The sequence below is a fragment of the Lactuca sativa genome, chromosome 8 (genome assembly GCF_002870075.4).
Source record: "Lactuca sativa cultivar Salinas chromosome 8, Lsat_Salinas_v11, whole genome shotgun sequence".
NCBI classification, from domain to species: Eukaryota; Viridiplantae; Streptophyta; class Magnoliopsida; order Asterales; family Asteraceae; genus Lactuca; species Lactuca sativa.
In genome coordinates this window covers 28,101,569-28,120,918 of record NC_056630.2, presented here as the reverse complement: position 1 = coordinate 28,120,918, position 19,350 = coordinate 28,101,569, and the positions used below count along the sequence as shown (strand labels likewise).

Genomic DNA, 19,350 nt, shown 5'->3' with positions numbered 1-19,350 from the left:
TGTTTAGTTTGATAACCTTTGAAACATTTGACAGTATGAAATGTAACAAAATTGATGTTTATTTTGTGGAGACTTAATAAAGTGCCGGTGATGCTATCATATATGTTAATTTATTAATGTGTTTCACTTTTGTATGTTTAGAACCAACTTCCAAAGTATTAATTTACTCAAACCTCCACAGTTGGTCATACTCTTGGAAGTAAGAAGTGATTCAAGATTGTCATGAGTATTGGTGGATTGACCATACTGATTGGGCATAACATAGTGATTGCGCCAACACTCATGAGTAATTATAAAGATTTAAGTATTGGAACAACCTGTACTTAGAGATTACTTCATGGATATAGTCACAAGTAATTCTAAGATGATAATATCTTTTGTTCTTCAAACTAAGATATATGTGGGGTTTTCCTCTATGATTTTGTTATGTATTGGTGTACTCCAACGCTATCCGTAACTGGTAGCTATAAGGGGTATATCCATGTGTGAATTGATGAAATAGACAAAAACCATGTAGTCAAAGTTTATTTGTCCCTTCTGCCTTAACAAGAGAAGCGATATCTATGGGCCCCTCGATGATTTGGTGCTGACATCCTAAATACCAGGTCGGGTCCTGACTAAAATTAATGTGTTCAATTTAGTGGTCGGATGCAGTCGTCACAAGTCTCTATCGGGAAACATAATATTGAATTATGAGATTGACCATTATCCATGTCTCGAATTCATACAGATATCATGAGGATGAAGGAATAACTGATCACTTATCTAATGATTGAAACTGATTAGATCAGAGTTCGGTAGATACAGTGGATGGCATTCTCTCTCTTGATTATTTAGAGAAGTATTGGACCATATATAGTTGATGACTTGTCCAATGGGAGACCGTTGGAAGAGTGTCCAAGGTCATTAACTATAGGTGATATTTCTAATAATAGTAGGGTCCTCTTGGTTTTCCCTCAAGACTCAAATTAAGTAGAATAAGTAAAGGAGTAATTAGTTTATTAATTAATATGGTTTATAATTAATTAGAAACTAATTGGAAAAACAATTTGGGAATTAATTAACAGTTTAATTAATAGAAGGGTTGAATATCAATTAATCAATAGTTGATTAATCAGGAATACTCTAGAACCCTAGGAAGAAGGGTGGTGGACGAAAATTCCATTTGGATAAAGGAAATTTCGGTAATAGGGTTATACAATCCCACATGGGCTTGATGATAAAACCCTAGGATGTATCCAAGACTATAAATATGACCTTAGGGATTCATTCATGGCTTGATTTTTCGCCACTTCTTTCTCCCTCCTTGTGGAAGAACTCTCCTTATAGTTCATCCCCTCCCAATTATTTTTGATTCTACTCTTTTGAGTTCATTGGGTGTGAACCAAGAGAGGGATTCTGGTTTGGGTCCTCATTATCCAAACAAGGTGGCACGCACGAGGAGTCAAGAGCGAAGATCTTTAGCTACTAAAGAGGTATGTGATTCTTCCTTTGTGTTTTTGGTTTTCTTAGGGTAAATGTAATAGTATGAAACCATAAATCCATAGGTTGCATGTACACTTAGGTATATCGTTGTTTCGATTTTTCCGTTACCCTCATGAACCACACCTTATGCTCTTAAGTGTGTCATATATAAGCGACATTATATATCAATATATCATTGAATTCAATTGTATGTCTCTTCCACCACCACCCTCACAACCTATTGAGGCGTAGGTTGGGGTGCCTAATCACTCATCGATCAACATACACATATTGTAACTTACTCAACGACAATCGTCTTTCATGATCCTCTAAACATCATCACATTGTATCTAGTTCCAATTTCATGTCCTAGTACATATTTGTAGCCAATATAGTCGTCAAAATTGTTTTTCATCGTAACCTCCTCTAGGAGTTTCATGCCTATCTCTGCATTTCCATGATTGTCTATTATGAAAATGTTAACGCCATATATGTGTCGACAACTTGATTCAACACCAAAGAATGAAAGCATTTCAAGCTTGATATTCACTTTGTGCGAGACAAAGTTTCCACCGGTCATTTCAAGGTCATTCATGTTCTGTATCGATACCAATATGCTGACATGTTCACCCCATGCCTATTGTCTTCGTTATGCACTGAGTTTTGCTCTAACCTGGCAGGTAGTGGTATGAATTGAAAATAAGGTGCCTTTTGTGGTTGTTTCATGATAATACCGTTCTTACTGTCATGGCTTCTTCATAATGATTTTCTAGCACCATATTTTTATGGTCTCTCTTGTATGTGTGTGTGTGTGAGAGAGAGAGAGAGAGAGAGAGAGAAAAAAAGAAAGAAAGAGTCATTTATATTGTTTATTAATTAAAATGTTAAAACAAATAGAAAAAAAAATAGAAAGGCAAAATAGACAACTTTTTTTAACATTTTGACTTACTATATCCACAGTAAAACCATGCCAAAAAACTAATTTTACAAATTGAAATTATTTTGGAACTCTAACAAATTACAAACTAGACAACTACAGTTTTCTCTTTTTTTTTGACATAAATATTTTTTCATATATACAAATTAAAATATTAAAGAAAATAGAACTTCACTTTCACATATTTTAGGTCAATGTCTTGATGATGTTTCATTTATATTTTTATAGTTTGTTTCTTTCCGGGAGGTTTGGTTGCAGAAATCGCAAGTTTTTTGTATTGGGCACCAAAATCAATTGATAATACGATATATCGTATCATTAGTCCTCTTACAAAATTTTAAAATCACTTGTTAACATTATAACATATATAACTTTATAACAAACTATGTAGTATTGTGCCAAAAAAGTTGCATCTGAATTATATATAACTTTCAGAATTCAAATTTAATATCAGAGTTCATAAATTAAAAAAAAAAAAAAAAAAAAAAAAAAAAAGAAGACTATTATTAAGAGATGATAAGACATCATTGTTTTCATTTTTTTTAAACCAATAGTAATATATATAAGTAAAAGAATATTATTTTTAAAGTGAAAAAGGTGTAAAAAAGAAAACAAAGAATGGGTCATTTTCCATGGGAAGCTGCAAGGCTGTGGGCATGTTAAAATGTCCAAGATAACCTCACCTAACCAAAGTCTAAACTGTAATATCCAAGGGCATTCCCGTCTTTACATTCGAAAAAAATAGATATCCAGACAAGATCCACGCCATTGAGAAACAAGGGGCCCCGAAACTGACCGAGGGTCGAAAAAGATGTATTCAGCAAGAAAGTTGCCAAAAAGCAAACAATAAAAATAAATAAATAATCATTTTTTTTCTCTATATAAACCCCTCTCGTCTCCTGAATTTCCTTTCTTTCTTTCCGCAATCTGGTCATTTCCACAAGGTACACCTACTTTCTCTCTCTCTCTCTCTCTCTCTCTCTTTCTATTTCTATTTTTTTCATTTTTATTTAATTATTTGTCAAGTTATATTTATTATTTAATTTCATTTTCTTGTTCATGCTTTACTTGTTATGTAATTAACAAATGGGTTTTCTCTTTGATTCATTAGTCTGTGAGATTTGGGGATTTCATATCTAATTCTTGTGTTACTTTCTAACAATGTGGAATGCATGTATTTGATGCAATGCCTTTTCTTTTTGACTTTTTGTTGAACTATTGAAGAGCAAATTCTGTTAAAAGTCAAAAGCAAATCCCTAAGATACATCCTATATTAGATTCAAGATGGTTTTCGAGGACATAAACACTTAATAAAACATGATTTGTGAGATCTTTTGATTTTTAATTAGGAATGTCGGTGGGATCTTGGTAAATTTGGAATTACCGGTGTTCTTTCTATCAGTGAATGTAATATCATATCCTTCCTCAATTGAAAAGATAGGGAATTCCTTAATTAAAATGAATTATCAGCTCACATATCCGATCAAATAAGATGTATTTTTCGCTTATTTGTTTTACATCAATTATATACTCTTCTTTTTTGCAGATTTATAGCCATGAGTAGCTAACAAACGAAATCTTGAATACGTTTATTCAAAAAATGAGGTGAAAAAGCATTGTTTTTTAATACCTGTAAACATGATGGAAGTCGACACTACAAGTTCGATGGTGAACAATATTATGATGATGGAAGTGGATACTGGAAATTCTCGGCCTTTAGAAGTTTCTACACCTGTAAAAGAAGGAAGGAAGCATCCGGAAAACAAAGGAAGTAACACCACTGTATTTATTAACCATGGTGGGTGTTTCTTTTATGAGTTAATACAGAAAGACCATTGCTTCTTTTCTCAAATATCTTTTATGAATCAATTATTTGATTTTGTAGGTTTGATTTCTTGGAACGAGAGCAGACGAAAATGGATTGGGGATCAATCTCAAAGATCGCAAAGAGAAAGAACGCCAGAAGATCCCGTGATAAGGTTTAATTTGCGTTCCAATTTGTTTTTTTTTTTCCCTAATTTGTGGTACAACGTCGAGTTTATAGGTCTAATTTTGAATTTTTTTGAGTTCAAAGACTAATTTCAATCTCAAAAGTCAAAATTGATAACGTAGCTCAAGAATTCAAATGCAATTTTGTTTGCTTTATCCACTCATGGGATTTGATTGTACTGCAGCTGGTCAACGACTTATGAAGATTTGCTTTCAAATAATGACCGTTTTCCTGAGCCAATCCCTTTATCGGTAATAATTTTCATTTTCACCATTCTTTCATGAAATCAAATATCATGAACATTGCAATATTTCATTTTTCACCACAAATCAAATACTTTTTCTTGAGATGTGTTATAACTGTTATTTCAATATTGCAAAGATCTTGCCTATATTAATGCAAAAACGAGTATTTTAATGCCAAGCTATTTCGCTGTAGTGAAATTTTGCGTCTTGACTACTTTTATTTATTGTAACAACTAACACCCTCTTGGTAAAATCTTCTCCTCCAGCCAATGCATTCAAAAGTCAACTTTGTATTGACCAAACAAAAGGTGTTCTAATTTTTGTTATTTGGATGTTTTTTTTTTTTTTTTTTTTTTTGCAGGAAATGGTAGACTTCTTAGTTGATATATGGCTTGACGAGGGTTTATATGATTAGATGATCAGTTGGAATTTACCATAATGTTCAAAGAAACTTGGATGAGCATTGTTCTTTTATCTTTTGATGATTTTTAGGATCAATTGTAAGTTAATAGCATAAAAAATTGGCTTTCAAAAGCTTAGGAGGGACCAAGAAGTAGCTTTGTAACAAGATTTCATGTACTTATAATATAAACTTCTTAAGGTTTTTGCTATTTATTTGATCCTTGGTAAATTGTAAGTCAATTTTGCATAAGAAAATGATAAAGATGGACATTTTGTTACACCGAAATGTTAAAAAATAAAAATAAAAGCATGTGATGTATATGTAGATCAAGAAAACTTTATTTTGATAAATAGATATGGCAAATGTAAGATCTTAAACAATGAATTTGTTTTTAAATGATTTTTCAGATAGCTTGAGCAAGGGGTGTTTCAATTGATATCGGAGCATGAGTTTAAGGTGATGGAGATGGCTTCTGTGGATTGTCAACGCAAAGACAATCAAAGAACCGATTATGTAGCAAACAGGTTTACAAACCACGAAATAAGGTGGTGGAATAATTTGAAAATATCTATTGGAAGGCGTGTTGTTGAGAATTTAACTTGGGATGAACTACTAGAGAAGATGAAAGAACAATTATACACAACCAGGCCTGTTTAGAGCAACCTTCAAAGAGGGCATTGGCATAGGGCCTATTTTTTTAAGGGGCCAATTTTTTTAATACTATGTTCAGGATAGCCTTTGATGAACGTAGAAACACAAAAGAAGAAAAAAAAACTCTGATCTCTTTTATATATGTCTCATAATTTATTCTTAAATGTTAAAACTTAAAAAGAATTAAGAGCTGAAATGTAGGAGTTAGATAAACAAAATGTTTTTCAAAAATATAATAACAAACAATCTTTCAAACTCGTATTGATAGAAACTTAGTGAAATCAAAAACTAAAACCCTAAAAAGGTTTACGATTTTTGTGGACCGTCTCCAAACCCTTCGTCTTCCAGTTTTGAACCGTTGCCGGTTGCCGACTCACTGTTCTAGCAGTCTCCGATCTCCGGCGATCGCAATCTGTTTTGAACCGTTCTTTGTGTAAAAAATATGGACTTATGGTTATGGTCGTCTCCCACATCCTTGTCTTCGATCGCGTAGCATACCCATCGTCTCTTAATCGAACTGAAGACTGACGATCGCCGGCGTTGTTGTAACCTTCGTTGCTTCTACTACATTTGAATATTTTGTAGGTAAAGCTCTTTCTCCTTCTAAATTATTTTGTAGGTAAAACTCTCTCCTTTTGAGATTTGTTAGATTTTTTTGGGGGCTTTTTATTTATGCACTCCACCCTATCACACTCCATTCTATTTTGACCTAAGATTAATCATCTTTTGACTGAGTTTTATTGGCTACCTTTTGCTACATTAAAAACTTAAACTCATCGTTTTGTTTTTATTACTGCACGTCTTTTTTATTTTATTTCTTTATTTCTTTTTTATTTATAACAATAAGATAGTTTTCAACAATAAATATTAAAGTTATGTTTACTATTTTATTTTGTTTCCATATATTTAACTTTTTACTGAGTTTTCAATAATTTTATTACTGCACCTCTTTTGACAAAATTTGGAAATAATAAAATGCATACATTAAAAAAAAGAATAATAGACTTAAATTATATAATAGAAATATATTTATTATTAGGTTACATGTAAAAGAATAGAAAAGGTTTATATGCTTTTTAATAATAGTTTTAATATTTTCTTTTGAAATGATATATATTCAGATTTTTTTATTTTGTAGTTATTAGTATTTTATTTTGCAAATATGTCTCTTAAAATTATTTTTATAATATTTTTATTAATATATGTGTTTATTAACATTATAATTATGGGCTTCTAAAAATACAACCAATTTTTCTTAAAACACATTAAATGACAAATGCGTTTTAATATGTTTTTTTTTATGTTATGTTTTTTTATTTAATGTTATGGTGAAGTTTTATACTGTATCATTTACCGTTACAAAAAAAATAGTTTTTTTTTTAGTTTTACTTTTTAATGTTTTTTTTTATTTTGGTAATTATAATCATTGATCTGTACGAAGCAATAAAAGAAAATTTAAAAAATAATAAAGTTCGTAAAATTTAATTGAATATAACAAAACAATAATAAAGTTTGAAAAAAAAACTAATGATTTGAACAAAAAAAATTCAAAAACTTATTTTCTATATAATTTTTTTTTTTCAGTTTTAGATATGTCAACTTGTTTATACTTTTAGTTTTTAGTTTTAGAATATATATATATATATATATATATATATATATATATATATATATATATATATATATATATATATATATGGTGTTGGTAATAAGACACCCTATTGACCATTTTTTAAAAAAGTCAACCTATAATTAACTATTTATAATCAGCTTTTTCGAAAAACAATACAATTTCAACCAATAAAAATATTTCAAAATTAAATTAAAGTGTCTATATGGTAAAATGAAGTGTCTTAACCATTAATTAAGTAAGAGAGAGAAAATTATTTTTTTCAATGATGAGTTAATTATTACTTTAAATAGGCATAATAAAATAGAGTGGAGTGTCTACTACACCACCCTTTTTTGGTCATGAGCGTAGATGCAATTTAATTTAACGGGTACTCTATATGAAAAGTCAAAGTCTAGACCTATAAACTAGAATGGGAAAATGATTTATCAAGGTACTTAACTTTTTCGTATGTTCACATCTGGGTAACTATCTTTTTTTTGTACACATCCAGGTAACAAACTTGTTGGAAGTGTTCTATGCTCATTATGACCTACTATAGCAGGTTACATCCTAGATGTGAACACTTTCAACAAGTTTGTTACCTAGATGTGTACAAAAAAAAAATAGTTACCCAAATATGAACAAAACGAAATATAAGAGTAAATTACACGAATGGTCCCTATGGTTTGGGGGAATTTTTGTTTTTGGTCCCTTACTTATTTTTTTTAACTCGGATGGTCCCTGCTGATTATTTTTGTTGCGTGTTTGGTCCTTGTCTTATTTATTTTTTTAAATATATAAATAAAAAAATTAATTAAAAAATAACTTAATAAGTGCACAATAGTCTTTTAGGTAAGACGGTGACCAAATGCGTAACAAAAATAAATAGTAGGGATCATCCACATTAAAAATATAAATTAATTAAAAAATTAACAGTAGGGATCATCCGAGGAGATACATATATGTGGGGTCTATTAATTTTTTAAAAAAATATAAAAAATAAATACATAAATAAGAAAATTAATTAAAAGTTAAATTAATAAGGGCACAATAGTGTTTTTAGGTAAGACAGAGACCAAACGCGCAACAAAAATAATTAGTAGGGACCATCCGAGTTAAAAACAAATAAGTTAGAGACCAAAAACACAAATTCCCCCAAACCACAGGGACCATTCGTATAATTTACTCTTACTTTTCGTTTTGTTCATATTTGGGTAACTATTTTTTTGTACACATCTAGGTAACGAACTTGTTGAAAGTGTTCACATCTAGGATGTAACCTGCTACAGCAGGTCATAATAGGCATATGTGAACACTTCCAACAAGTTTGTTACCTGTATGTATACAAAAAATAGATAGTTACCCAGATGTGAACATACCGAAAAAATAATTACCTTGATAAGTCATTTTGCCAACTTGAATCTAGAAAAGTTATTGCACCTTGAAACTAAAAGTCATTTGCGTGTCCTTTAAAAACTTTATTGATGATGTATGTCATGTTTAGATACATCAAGTTTATATTGTCTAGTATACTTTAAACAAAATAATAAAATAAAATAAAATAAAAACTTAATTAATGGTTAGAACTTCCTTTTCCTATTTTATTTTTGTACATAATTACTTTTGATTTGATGAAGTATTCATATTATAATTATATTATACTAGATAGTTATAAGTAAATAAGATACTTATGTATTTATAGATTTTTAAAAAATACAAGTAAAGAACTCGTCATGAACAATTATAAAATATATGAGTATTTTTTTTAATATATTTTGATTATTGGTATAAATTATTAAATAATTTGCTATAAGATGATATTACTAAACCGACCCAATAACCAAAATTTGTACTCCTTTATTCTATTGAGAATGAAATCTTAGAGAGCATAACTACGAAGAGCTGATCAACTAATTTGTTAACAAGAATGCTAGGAGAGCTGCATGGATCGTCGGTTAGCTATTAAAAAAATATTTTTGTAATTTAATTTGTTACATGTTAAGGCCTAAGGGCCTTTTTTCCAGCTCGTCCTGACATTTGAATCCTCAGGACCGACCTTGTACACACCTGAGGAGATAAGGCAGTTGGAGAAAGATTTTCTAGAGTTGAAGAAAGGAAAAATGGTGGTAAAGGAGTACAATGCTAAGTTTTTGGATATGATGTTTTTGCAAGAAGGTCGGTAGACGGTGAAAAGAGCAAAGTTAGATAAATCAAGAAGTTTCGGTATGAACAAGCATTAGACTTATTCCCCCTTGGACTCTTCTTCTGTCTAAAAAGCATTCTTAGTAGAATTACATACCTTTTGGTAGTAGTTGATTGCTTGAAGTTTGAGAGCCTAGCACCAATAATGTGGATGCCTCAAATGGAAGTCACAAATCACCATAAATTTTGGAAACTTGAGAAAATAGTAGCACACTCTTAGAAATCGGCCACTCCTTAGTTCTCACACACAAAACTAGTGTCATTTCAAGTTCCAAGGATTCCATTATATAGTGTGGTGGATTAGGGTTACCTCCATGTAAACCCTAATACCCATGACCTTTCATTTCCATGAGATGCATGGGTTAAAGCTCCATGGACTTACCATGCAGCCTAACCCATTCTAAATAAGCATTAAGCCCACACTATATAAATACAAGAGTCCATATTTAATTAGTCACACTTTTAATCACTAAATTAATTCTAAATTAATTTTAGATCAAGACTAATTAAATAATATGCTTTCATATTAATATATTAGAACTTATAATATATTATGGACTTAGACACCTTATCCAACATCTTTATCAACATGAGACTTGATATGAGTTTCTTCAGCAATCAGCTCATGAAAAAGAATCCATTGAGGGACAGGGAGAACGATGGAGAATCATTCCACATAGGCCTTCAAAATCAAAACGCAATGTTATAAAAAACTAAGCCAAACGTTGTTCTTCCCTTCTAGCAATATAAGACTCAAAGTCTTTTAACTCGTTAGATTTAGTAAGAGTCAATTGATCCCACAAATCAGACATAGCAACATCAAAATCTTGAATACTCATATCATTTTGCTGAAGGGCACGAATGTCATATTCTAACTAATATTGTTTAGCAAATTTTGACTGAGTATACAGTTTCTCCAAATGATTCCAAACCTCCTTTGATGTGTCATATTTAGCCAACTGCATACTAATAGACTATGTAATAGAATTGTTAATCTAAATAATGACTTTGAAGTTATCAGTCTCCCAAGTATCAACCAACAAATTGAAAATTTCAGCTTAAAGCACTGAAGGTTTGGCTTTAGTCCCAGTGACATTGCCCCACATATTCTTCCCACGAAGGAAGTTCTTCATAACATAACTCTAATAAGTGTAATTCTTTCCATCTAATCGAGTACTGATTGACTGAAAGGAATCATCGTCTCCAGTCATGTTGACAACAAATAAATAACCACAACGATAGACAAGCAATCAGAGAACAAGAACAATAAACCATCGGAAGCAACCAATTGAGCAACAAGAAATCGAACAACAACAAACTAACAGCAACAAGTGAATGCTAACAATCAAACGAACATCCACGCCACAGATGACTGTTACAAAATATTCTAACATATCAAACCTCCGCTCTGATACCATGATAATTGAGCCATATTCCTAGGGATGTTCTTTTCGACATATTTAGGCGTGCTGGGGTTTCTGCCAAGAAAGAGGCACTTGTGAACTTTCTGATTGACTCATTGGAAGGAAGATCAACACTAAGACCAGCTGATGTTTTAATATTTGGATGGGCTGGAAGGAAGCATGCATGTATGGATCTAACAAGGGTTTCCCCTCTTGTAGGCTTAGGGGGTGAGGTTTTCACAGTGGAGCAAACTGTTTTAAAAGCTGCATCATGCAAAATGACAAAACATGAGAAAACGTGCATGGAAAATCAACACACGTTTATACATTTTGCATTTGATACTTCCGGTTTCCTTGTGTCAGAAGCTGTGAAGCTACTCAATAAAGTCCAATGGGTCATGCATAGTAATGTTATTACCCCAAGATCTAAAAATGATTTTAAAAGAATTAGTTTTGTCATCCAAAAAGGGGTTGCCGAACAACTTATTGCTTGTTTACTCGCTACATTTATGTAAAACTTTCTTCTTTAACATGTTAACATAAATAAAGTGGAGAAAAAAATACAAGTTAAGACAAAAATCCTAATGGGTTAAAAGATAAACATATAGGGTAACAAGTTAGGATTATGTTATTTTTGTCTTTTTTTTTTCTTCCATAAAATAAGATTGCTTTGCGTAGTGAGCCCTAGATATAATTATGAAAGGGAAAATGACTTAGGAGGTTAACTACCTCTTATCCGTGTTCACATATAGGCAACTTCTTTTTTTTTTGCACATAATAAAACAACTAACTTGTTTTAACTAATTAAATTACACCAATATTACCAATTAATACATTTTTTAACCGGTAACTCAAAGGGAAAATGACTTAGGAGGGTAACTACTTATTATCCGTGTTCACATATTGACAACTTCTTATTTTTTGTACATAAGAAAGCAACTAACTTGTTTTAACTGTGTAACATCCCAAAAATCATGACTAAAAATTTTGTTTTTAATTTAATACTAAAACCATAATTGTCAAACCATTAATTTAATACTCCGGCATCGGGCCCTGCCCGTCATCAGACCCCGCCTGGCATCGAGCTCCGCTCGGTATACAGATCTATCTATCTTAGGCCCCGCCTGTCTCCGGGCCCCACCCGCTAAACACATACAATCATATAACATGCTAACACATAAAAAACATATTATACCATATCCCTGTCCTAAGAAACATACTTTGCTAATAATAAGATACGGAACACCGTCCGTACTCAGCTAGTGATGAGATACGGGACCTCGCCTACACTCACCTCCCTACCAGGCACATACAAGTATCACACAGACAACAAGTATAATCTAACATGCAAACATTCCTCGGGCACCCGCCCGACATCGGACCTTGGTCTAGAATAACATACTAGCATACAATGCCTAGGGCTAACCCCCGGGTCTTCCTACTCATAGACTACATGGGCTGACATTGTGGCCTTAGACACATTCACACAGTGAGGAGACTCTCCTTGCACTGCTGAAGCTCTGGCTGGAACTAGTTGAGTACGGACAAAGTTCTGTATCTCATTATTAGCAGAGTATGTTTCTTAGAACAAGGATACAATAGAGTATGTTTCTTTATGTGTGGCCTAAGAGAGACACATCTGTATACCGAGCGGGGCTCGATGCCAGACAGGTCCTGATAACGGGCGGGGCCCGCTGCCGGAGTATTAAATTAATTGTTTGACAATTATGGTTTTAGTATTAAATTAAAAACGAAATTTTTGGTCATGATTTTTGGGATGTTACATAGTTAAAACAAGTTAGTTGCTTTCTTATGTACAAAAAATAAGAAGTTGTCAATATGTGAACACGGATAATAGGTAGTTACCCTCCTAAGTCATATTCCCTTTGAGTTACCGGTTAAAACATATATTAGTTGGTAATATTAGTGTAATTTAAATACTTATACAAGTTAATTGCTTTATTATGTAAAAGAAGAAGAAGTTGTCAATAGACAAAACTGCACAAATGGTCCCTGTGGTTAGCTCAAAATTGCCACTTTGGTCCAAAAAAGTTTGAACTAGCACCACAGGTCCAAACTTTTCATTTTGTTGCAAGTTTGGTCCAATTTGATATGAACTTTTTTATAATGACGATTTTGCCCTACTTTTTTTTTCTTTTTCAGTTTTTTTTATTAATTATATTAATTTTTTGATGAAATAAATAAAAAATAAATTAGAAAAACCAACTAACCCCTCCTTTTTTCTCTCTCTCTCTTTCTCTCTCTCTCTCTCTCTCTCTCTCTCTCTCTCTCGTCCAACCAAAACCAGATCTGAGATATGTTTCTTCTCTAGACTTTTCTCCCTAAACAATCAAGGAAGGGAAAATAGAGGGAAGATCGAATAATGGAGAAAGAAGAATATGAAATCAGAAGACGGAATCAAATCAGTTCATCAGTTCTCGGGTTCTTCATCTGAAGACACACATGGTGATCTGAAGACGAAACGGTGGAGGATAAAACCTTGAATCAAAATCCGCCTCTTTGCCTCGAGAGTCTTCAGTCGCGAGCTCATGTCTCCAATGTCCTTAGACGAGAACAGATCTACACCGGTGAAGTCTTAAAACTTTCTTCAGATCTATCGATCTGAAAACCCTCTTCCTCTTTATATCTGGAAACCCATCCCACAGTGGTAGCTCGATTTTCAGGACAAAAACCTAATCCATATGGGAAGGGCGACGGAGAAGAAGAGAAACTAAGAAAAATCCTAGTTTCGTCCTTTACAATTTTGAAAAAAAACCTATCGTCCTTTTTTCAAGATCTAAAGACGGTGGAAGCTTTGATGAAGGGGTTTCAACACCTTCGAACGACTCAGGCCACGTATTCGCTGCCAATTTTTTTTTGTCTTGGTCTTTCTAGATCCATATCAGCATCGTGTTCATCTTTCTTGATCCATATCAGTGTAGATTTTGATTTAAGAATGTTAAGCTTCTACAAATCTGTAAATAGTTCTTGTGCCTTTACAAATCTAGTTAATCTTGTGGTTTACAAGTTTGTAAGTACTTCTTGTTCTTCAGATCAGAAAAATTAGAATGTTTTGTTCTTCATATTTGGAAAAATTATGTTTGAATTCATCAAATGGTGGTGATAGTTCATGAGGTTTTCGGACAAGAAGAGAGTGAAGAAGCAGAAAGTTGAAATGCGGATAGAATGGAAGTTTTGGAGGTGGTTTCCGACAAGAATGATGGTTGTGGCGGCGATTTCCGACAGATTGTGGTGGTTTCCGGCAGATGGCAGTGGCTTTCGGCAGCTATCAGTGGTTTTCGGTGACACGGTGGAGAGAGAGAGAGAGAGAGAGAGAGAGATGGATGGGTTAGTTGGTTTTTTTATTTTGTTTTTTTTATTTCATCAAAAAATTAATAGAATTAATAAAAAAACTGAAAAAAAATAGTAAGGGCAAAATCGTCATTATAAAAAAGTTCATACCAAATTGGACCAAATTCGCAACAAAATGAAAATTTTGAATCTGTGGTGCTAGTCCAAATTTTTTTAAACTAAAGTAGCAATTTTGAGCTACCCAAAGAACCATTTGTGCAGTTTTGTCTAAGAGGTTACCTCCTAAGTCATTTTCCCGATTATGAAAATATGATTGATATAGTGTAATTTCAAAAACTTTTGTGGCGAAATTTCTATCCATGCATCTTTAGACTAGAGTGGATGCCAAACATTCGCGTCTTCTTCCCAAAATCAATCTCGCGGGATATCCCCAAAATCAAACATTGACGATTGATGAAGAATTTAAGCATCGACAATCTTGTTTAGCAGACGGTGTACCTGCGAGATTTGCTCTTGGAATCGATTTTGCGCACTCGAACGGCGATTTAGGGTTTCGTTGAAGGCTCAATCAACTTTTGTGTTCGAGAAATTCAATCTAGATATTTACCTACTTTCCGTCGAAGCAGCCACCTGTGTTCAAGTAAGTTGCTACTTTGAAGCCTGACCAGGATTTGATGCTTTAGTTGCTGCGAAAATGGGGAGATACAGCGACGATGACGAAGACGAAACATTTTACTACAGATATTCCTCTGTTGCACCGCAACCACCTTCTTCCTCTTCCGATAAAACCCTAACAAAATCCTCATCATCTAGTGGGGGTAAGAGTGGAGGTTTAGCCCCATCCAAATCCACGGTGTACGTTAGCAACATTGATTATAGCCTCACTAACTCCGATCTGTTCACCATCTTCTCTACTTTCGGGAAGGTTGCCAAGGTCACAATCCTCAGAGACAAGGTTACTCGGGAGAGCCGTGGTGTTGCTTTCATCTTGTTTGTAGCTCGTGATGATGCTGTAAAAGCAGTTAATGGAATCAATGGGAAAATTCTCAATGGTCGAACATTGACTGCTTCCATAGCTGCTGATAATGGTAGGGCTCCGGAGTTTATTAAAAGAAGAGTGTATAAAGACAAGAGCAGATGCTATGAATGTGGAGAGGGTGGACACTTGTCGTATGAGTGTCCAAAGAATCAGTTTGGGCCACGGGAGCGTCCACAGCCATCAAAACGGGGAAGGAGAGAGGGTGGTGGTGGTGGATATAGGCGGAGCAAGGAGGAGGAAGGGGGTGGGGACGATGATGAAACTGGTGGTGATGCGGTGTTTGAGGATGATAATTGGGCGTCAGTGGTGGATAATGGGGCTGATGAGAGGTTGTTGGGTGGTAGGGATGGGAATCAAGATGAAACCATGAAGAAAGGGAAAAAAGAGAAGACAAAGAAAACCAGTTATTTTAGTGATGAAAGTGACAAAGAGGATTGATTTAAACTTAAAGATCATGAAACACATGAAGGTATGAGTTTTCTTGTTCTATTCTGTTCATAAGATGTACTTTCATTGAACTTAAAAGGGTTAAATGCAAGAAATAGCAATGTACTTTTTATTTTTATTTTTTCTTTATACAGTGTTGTGTTTCATTTATACTTATTACTGCAGTGTAAATTAGAATTATGTCTTGTAGTTTGAGAAATTGACTTAATCATAGTCTAGTGATTTAAATTATAATTACATGAACATGACACAAGTTAACAGGTTTTGAATTTTGATGTGGCAATATTTAACCACTTTAGGCATACATACATCAATCATACATGATGAAACATCCCTTAATAATTATGATCTCAATCAATATCCGAAGCATCATGTGTTTAGTAGTTATGAATTTGGCATATCAATGTAACATATTGAAAATCAATGTACTCTTGGATTCTTTTAGTTCCAACATATCAACTGACAATCAAGTTCCAATGTATCTTGATATCTCTAGCTTGATTCTCTTGATTTCTGCATCATATAACAAATGAATTAAAACAACTAATAAACACACAACAAATGTATAAAAGTGGTAAAAAGGTATGAATAAAAGTTGAGATACCATCATCTCATGATCTCCCATGATCTCTTCTATCACCTCTTGTAGTGGTTTATCAGCACTATTGGGTACAACAGCTGCAAACACTGCTCCTGCTAATTCTGTGTACACACAATACATATACAACAATATAAATATATTTACCTTCCAACTAATTTTCCACCTCAAAATTGACACATTCTTTGGTTTTGTTGATAATCTTGATTTATAATAGAGAAAAAGGTGGAAAATGTAAAGAAATTCAATGAAGTTCTGAAATGTAGATGTGTTTTATTGCAATTTATCAAGAAAAGTCAAAGTGCAATTGGTTTTGACTTCAAAAGTCAAATGGACACTCTCAATGGCATTGTTGATGGGGAATGAAATACAATTTTAGCCAAGAATTACCGGATTCTGGAAAAGCATCGATGAACATCATCATCTCCTCTCCTGTAAGACCAGATAAAAAACAAATCCTTGGAAGAGATTTTGCAATCTGTTAAAGGACAAAGAATTTGATCTAAACTCATAAATTAAGATACAATAAAACTTTAGGATACAACATAATACATTAAAGAAATCAAATAATGCAAATGACAACATTATCTTTTCCTACAATAGTGAACCTTTGAAGCTTCAAGGTTTGGCTGTTTGGTATTTACAGCTTCCCAAAGAGACCCCTTCATCATGTCTTCAGTGCAAAAGATAACCTAAATTACACACACACACACACACAAAACTGATCAAAATTTGTCCGAAAATGTCAAGAGACCCTTTGATTTGTGGACTAAATGCTTCATTTTAGCCTAAAGCTTCAAAAAAAATAAAACTGTTACCTCTACAAATTCACCATCCAACTCTTTCAAAAACTTTTGTATCTGCAACAATGAACATTTCCATTCTGTATGAAATAGTTGTATCATGTAAAAATTGTGTTTTACAAAAGAAAATAGATCAATGGAGTTACCTTCACAACCTCATCCACTTGAAAACCAGTCAATAACATAGCCTGCAAATGCCAGATAGACAGTTATGGATTTCTTATCTTATTCGATCAAGCATCAGATATATAAAAAAATAAAAATAAAACACAATACTTATTTTTAGGTAATAAATGGTAAAGAACTAAGTCACTAACCACAACTTACTGGTGGACCAAAAGTAGGATCATCGGGATTTAGAGGAACAAACTTTGAATCTTCTATCAACTCAGAAGGAGGTCCTATAACAACATATTCAATTTATAAAACTCTGATTAGCGATAACATATTGAAGTAGAGATCAATTTCACTAGCAAATCGAGAAGGATACTGCTATAACAAGTTGTAAAACATGCTGTAAACAGTGGTATTATGTGGCGCAAACCTTCAGGAGCTGCCTTGAGGAGGTGCTTGAGCTTCAATCCATGGTGGTGAGTGTGCGTGATTCGAGTCTGAAATGATGAAGAAAATTTGAAAACATTGGAAGGCAGAGATCGTTTTGAGAGATTTGAAAGTTCAGAGTAGCTCTGAACCCTAGTTATGAAGGCTGAAAAAGAAGCCATTTGAGACACGATGATGAAGATGACGATTCTCTCTCTATCTTCTTTATCCCGTTGCTGTTGGGTTTATGGAGGAATTCGTTTTATCGCATTTTCATATTTGATCCTCTAATTATGTCTTAGTTGCCAGATTGTTCAAAAGTATATGAATAAGTTGACTACTTTGACTTTTTTGAAGATTCAAATATCCGATCCAAGTTTATTAAAGTGGTGTTTGTTTTTTTTGCCAAAAAAAGAAATTTTTTTAACCTATTAAAACTGTTTGTTTTTCAGAAGACTACAAACATAAAAAAGTTTTATTTATCTCTTTTTCAAAAAAATAAACAATAAAAAAAGTTTTTTTTTATTTTGGAAGATGTTTTCTAATTTTTAACTTTATGTCATGTTTTTAGGGGAAAATATCGGCAACAGTCAAAAAATAGGAGGTATTTTCAAAATGTAGATACAAAAAGTTGGATTTTCGGATATAGACATGGATTCCGCGGAGCTCCGCGGAATCTACTGTAGCTCCACGGAATGGCAAAATCGTAAATAAATCACTGTATTAAAAAAATAATAATAAAAAATAAAAAAAACTCAAGATCCATTTCGCGGAGGTAGCTCCGAGGAATGGAACTTCAGTTTTTTTTTTTTTTTTTTTTTTTTTTTTTTTTTTTTTAACATCGATTCTTCGGGATTTATATTTATTCCCCAACTTCATAATCTTTTCTTTTAAATAATTAGTTGGGGAATTAATATAAACCTCGAAGAATCGATGTGAAAAAAAAAAAATCTGAAGATCCATTCCTCGGAGCTATTTCCGCGCAATGAGTTCATTCATCGGAGGTAGCTCCGCGAAATGGATCTTGAGTTTTTTTTAATACACTAATTTATTTACGATTTTGTCATTCCGCGAAGCTCCACGGAACTACCTCCGCAGAATGTATGTCTATACCCGGAAATATCCATTTTCATGTTTAAATTTAAAAAATAACCCCCCCCCCCCCCTCCACACACACACACACACACATTTTTTTTTGACTATTACCGGCATTTTCCCTATTTTTATTTCCACCACCGATGTCACCATCACGCAACACCACCAAACAACCCCTATACAAATTAAAACCAACCAAATTCCCGGGTTTTTTTGGTATTCCGATTCTAAAACTTGAAATTCGGTTTCATTCTAACTACTTTGACATTTTAACAAAATATGCAACATCACATACAAGATGACTAAATAATTTATTTTATTACTTAGAACTAGATTGTGATACAAATACAAATTAAATCTCTCTACAATATCACTCGTTTCTCAACCTAAACTAACTTACTCTACCTAATCAATGTAAACTAAGTTAGTTTACTTGATCTAAAACTCAAAAATACAAGAAATATGACAATGGCTACTAGAGTTTGATGTAGAGAAAAGTATGTGATATCTAAAGATAAGTTGCTCTCTTAAAATGAAACAACCTTAAATCCAGCTTATATAACACACAAAGTGAAACTGGGTTAACTCATACGTCACTTAGGATCCCTA

General features: G+C 33.0%; 3 protein-coding genes across 6 annotated transcripts; 2 read left to right on the top strand and 1 right to left on the bottom strand.

Annotated features, from left to right (window-relative positions):
- Positions 1–3,195: 3,195 nt before the first annotated feature.
- On the top strand, positions 3,196–5,247 carry LOC111913202 (uncharacterized). Of its 2 annotated transcripts, none has more exons than XM_023908922.3 (5): positions 3,196–3,345; positions 3,948–4,199; positions 4,287–4,380; positions 4,576–4,642; positions 4,998–5,247. In XM_023908922.3, exons 2-5 carry the CDS (start codon positions 4,040–4,042, stop codon positions 5,049–5,051), a joined length of 375 nt encoding a protein of 124 aa, XP_023764690.1. In that variant the 5' UTR covers positions 3,196–3,345; positions 3,948–4,039; the 3' UTR covers positions 5,052–5,247. The 2 variants fall into 2 exon arrangements, with proteins under 2 accessions (XP_023764690.1, XP_052622867.1); XM_052766907.1 differs by lacking the exon at positions 3,196–3,345 and adding an exon at positions 3,457–3,808.
- Positions 5,248–14,497: 9,250 nt separating this feature from the next.
- LOC111913203 (U11/U12 small nuclear ribonucleoprotein 31 kDa protein) lies at positions 14,498–15,855 on the top strand. The gene has a single exon (XM_023908923.3). It carries the CDS (start codon positions 14,914–14,916, stop codon positions 15,694–15,696), a length of 783 nt encoding a protein of 260 aa, XP_023764691.1. The 5' UTR covers positions 14,498–14,913; the 3' UTR covers positions 15,697–15,855.
- A 171-nt stretch (positions 15,856–16,026) lies between these two features.
- LOC111913205 (uncharacterized) lies at positions 16,027–17,898 on the bottom strand. 3 transcript variants are annotated; one of them, XR_002857462.3, is made up of 8 exons: positions 17,651–17,897; positions 17,434–17,507; positions 17,253–17,294; positions 17,122–17,163; positions 16,902–16,995; positions 16,694–16,781; positions 16,310–16,407; positions 16,027–16,218 (listed from the first exon to the last, which is right to left on the bottom strand). XR_002857462.3 is itself a non-coding variant. In XM_023908924.2 (8 exons), the coding sequence occupies exons 1-8, from the start codon at positions 17,826–17,828 to the stop codon at positions 16,198–16,200; spliced, it is 627 nt and encodes a 208-aa protein (XP_023764692.1). In that variant the 5' UTR covers positions 17,829–17,893; the 3' UTR covers positions 16,027–16,197. The 3 variants fall into 3 exon arrangements, 2 of the variants coding, with proteins under 2 accessions (XP_023764692.1, XP_052622043.1); XM_023908924.2 differs by having other exon boundaries at positions 16,912–16,995; positions 17,651–17,893; XM_052766083.1 differs by lacking the exon at positions 16,027–16,218 and having other exon boundaries at positions 16,305–16,407; positions 17,651–17,898.
- Between the last annotated feature and the right edge of the window lie 1,452 nt (positions 17,899–19,350).

Bases quoted from the DNA above. Each gene is read 5' to 3' on its own strand.
- LOC111913203 (XM_023908923.3), top strand. From the start codon at position 14,914: ATGGGGAGATACAGCGACGATGACGAAGACGAAACATTTTACTACAGA.
- LOC111913202 (XM_023908922.3), top strand. From the start codon at position 4,040: ATGATGGAAGTCGACACTACAAGTTCGATGGTGAACAATATTATGATG. The intron at 4,200-4,286 runs GTGGGTGTTTCT...TTGATTTTGTAG, and splicing joins CACTGTATTTATTAACCATG to GTTTGATTTCTTGGAACGAG. The intron at 4,643-4,997 runs GTAATAATTTTC...TTTTTTTTGCAG, and splicing joins CTGAGCCAATCCCTTTATCG to GAAATGGTAGACTTCTTAGT.
- LOC111913205 (XM_023908924.2), bottom strand. From the start codon at position 17,828: ATGGCTTCTTTTTCAGCCTTCATAACTAGGGTTCAGAGCTACTCTGAA. The intron at 17,164-17,252 runs GTAACTCCATTG...TCATTGTTGCAG, and splicing joins AAGTGGATGAGGTTGTGAAG to ATACAAAAGTTTTTGAAAGA. The intron at 16,408-16,693 runs GTAATTCTTGGC...GTGTGTACACAG, and splicing joins CGATGCTTTTCCAGAATCCG to AATTAGCAGGAGCAGTGTTT.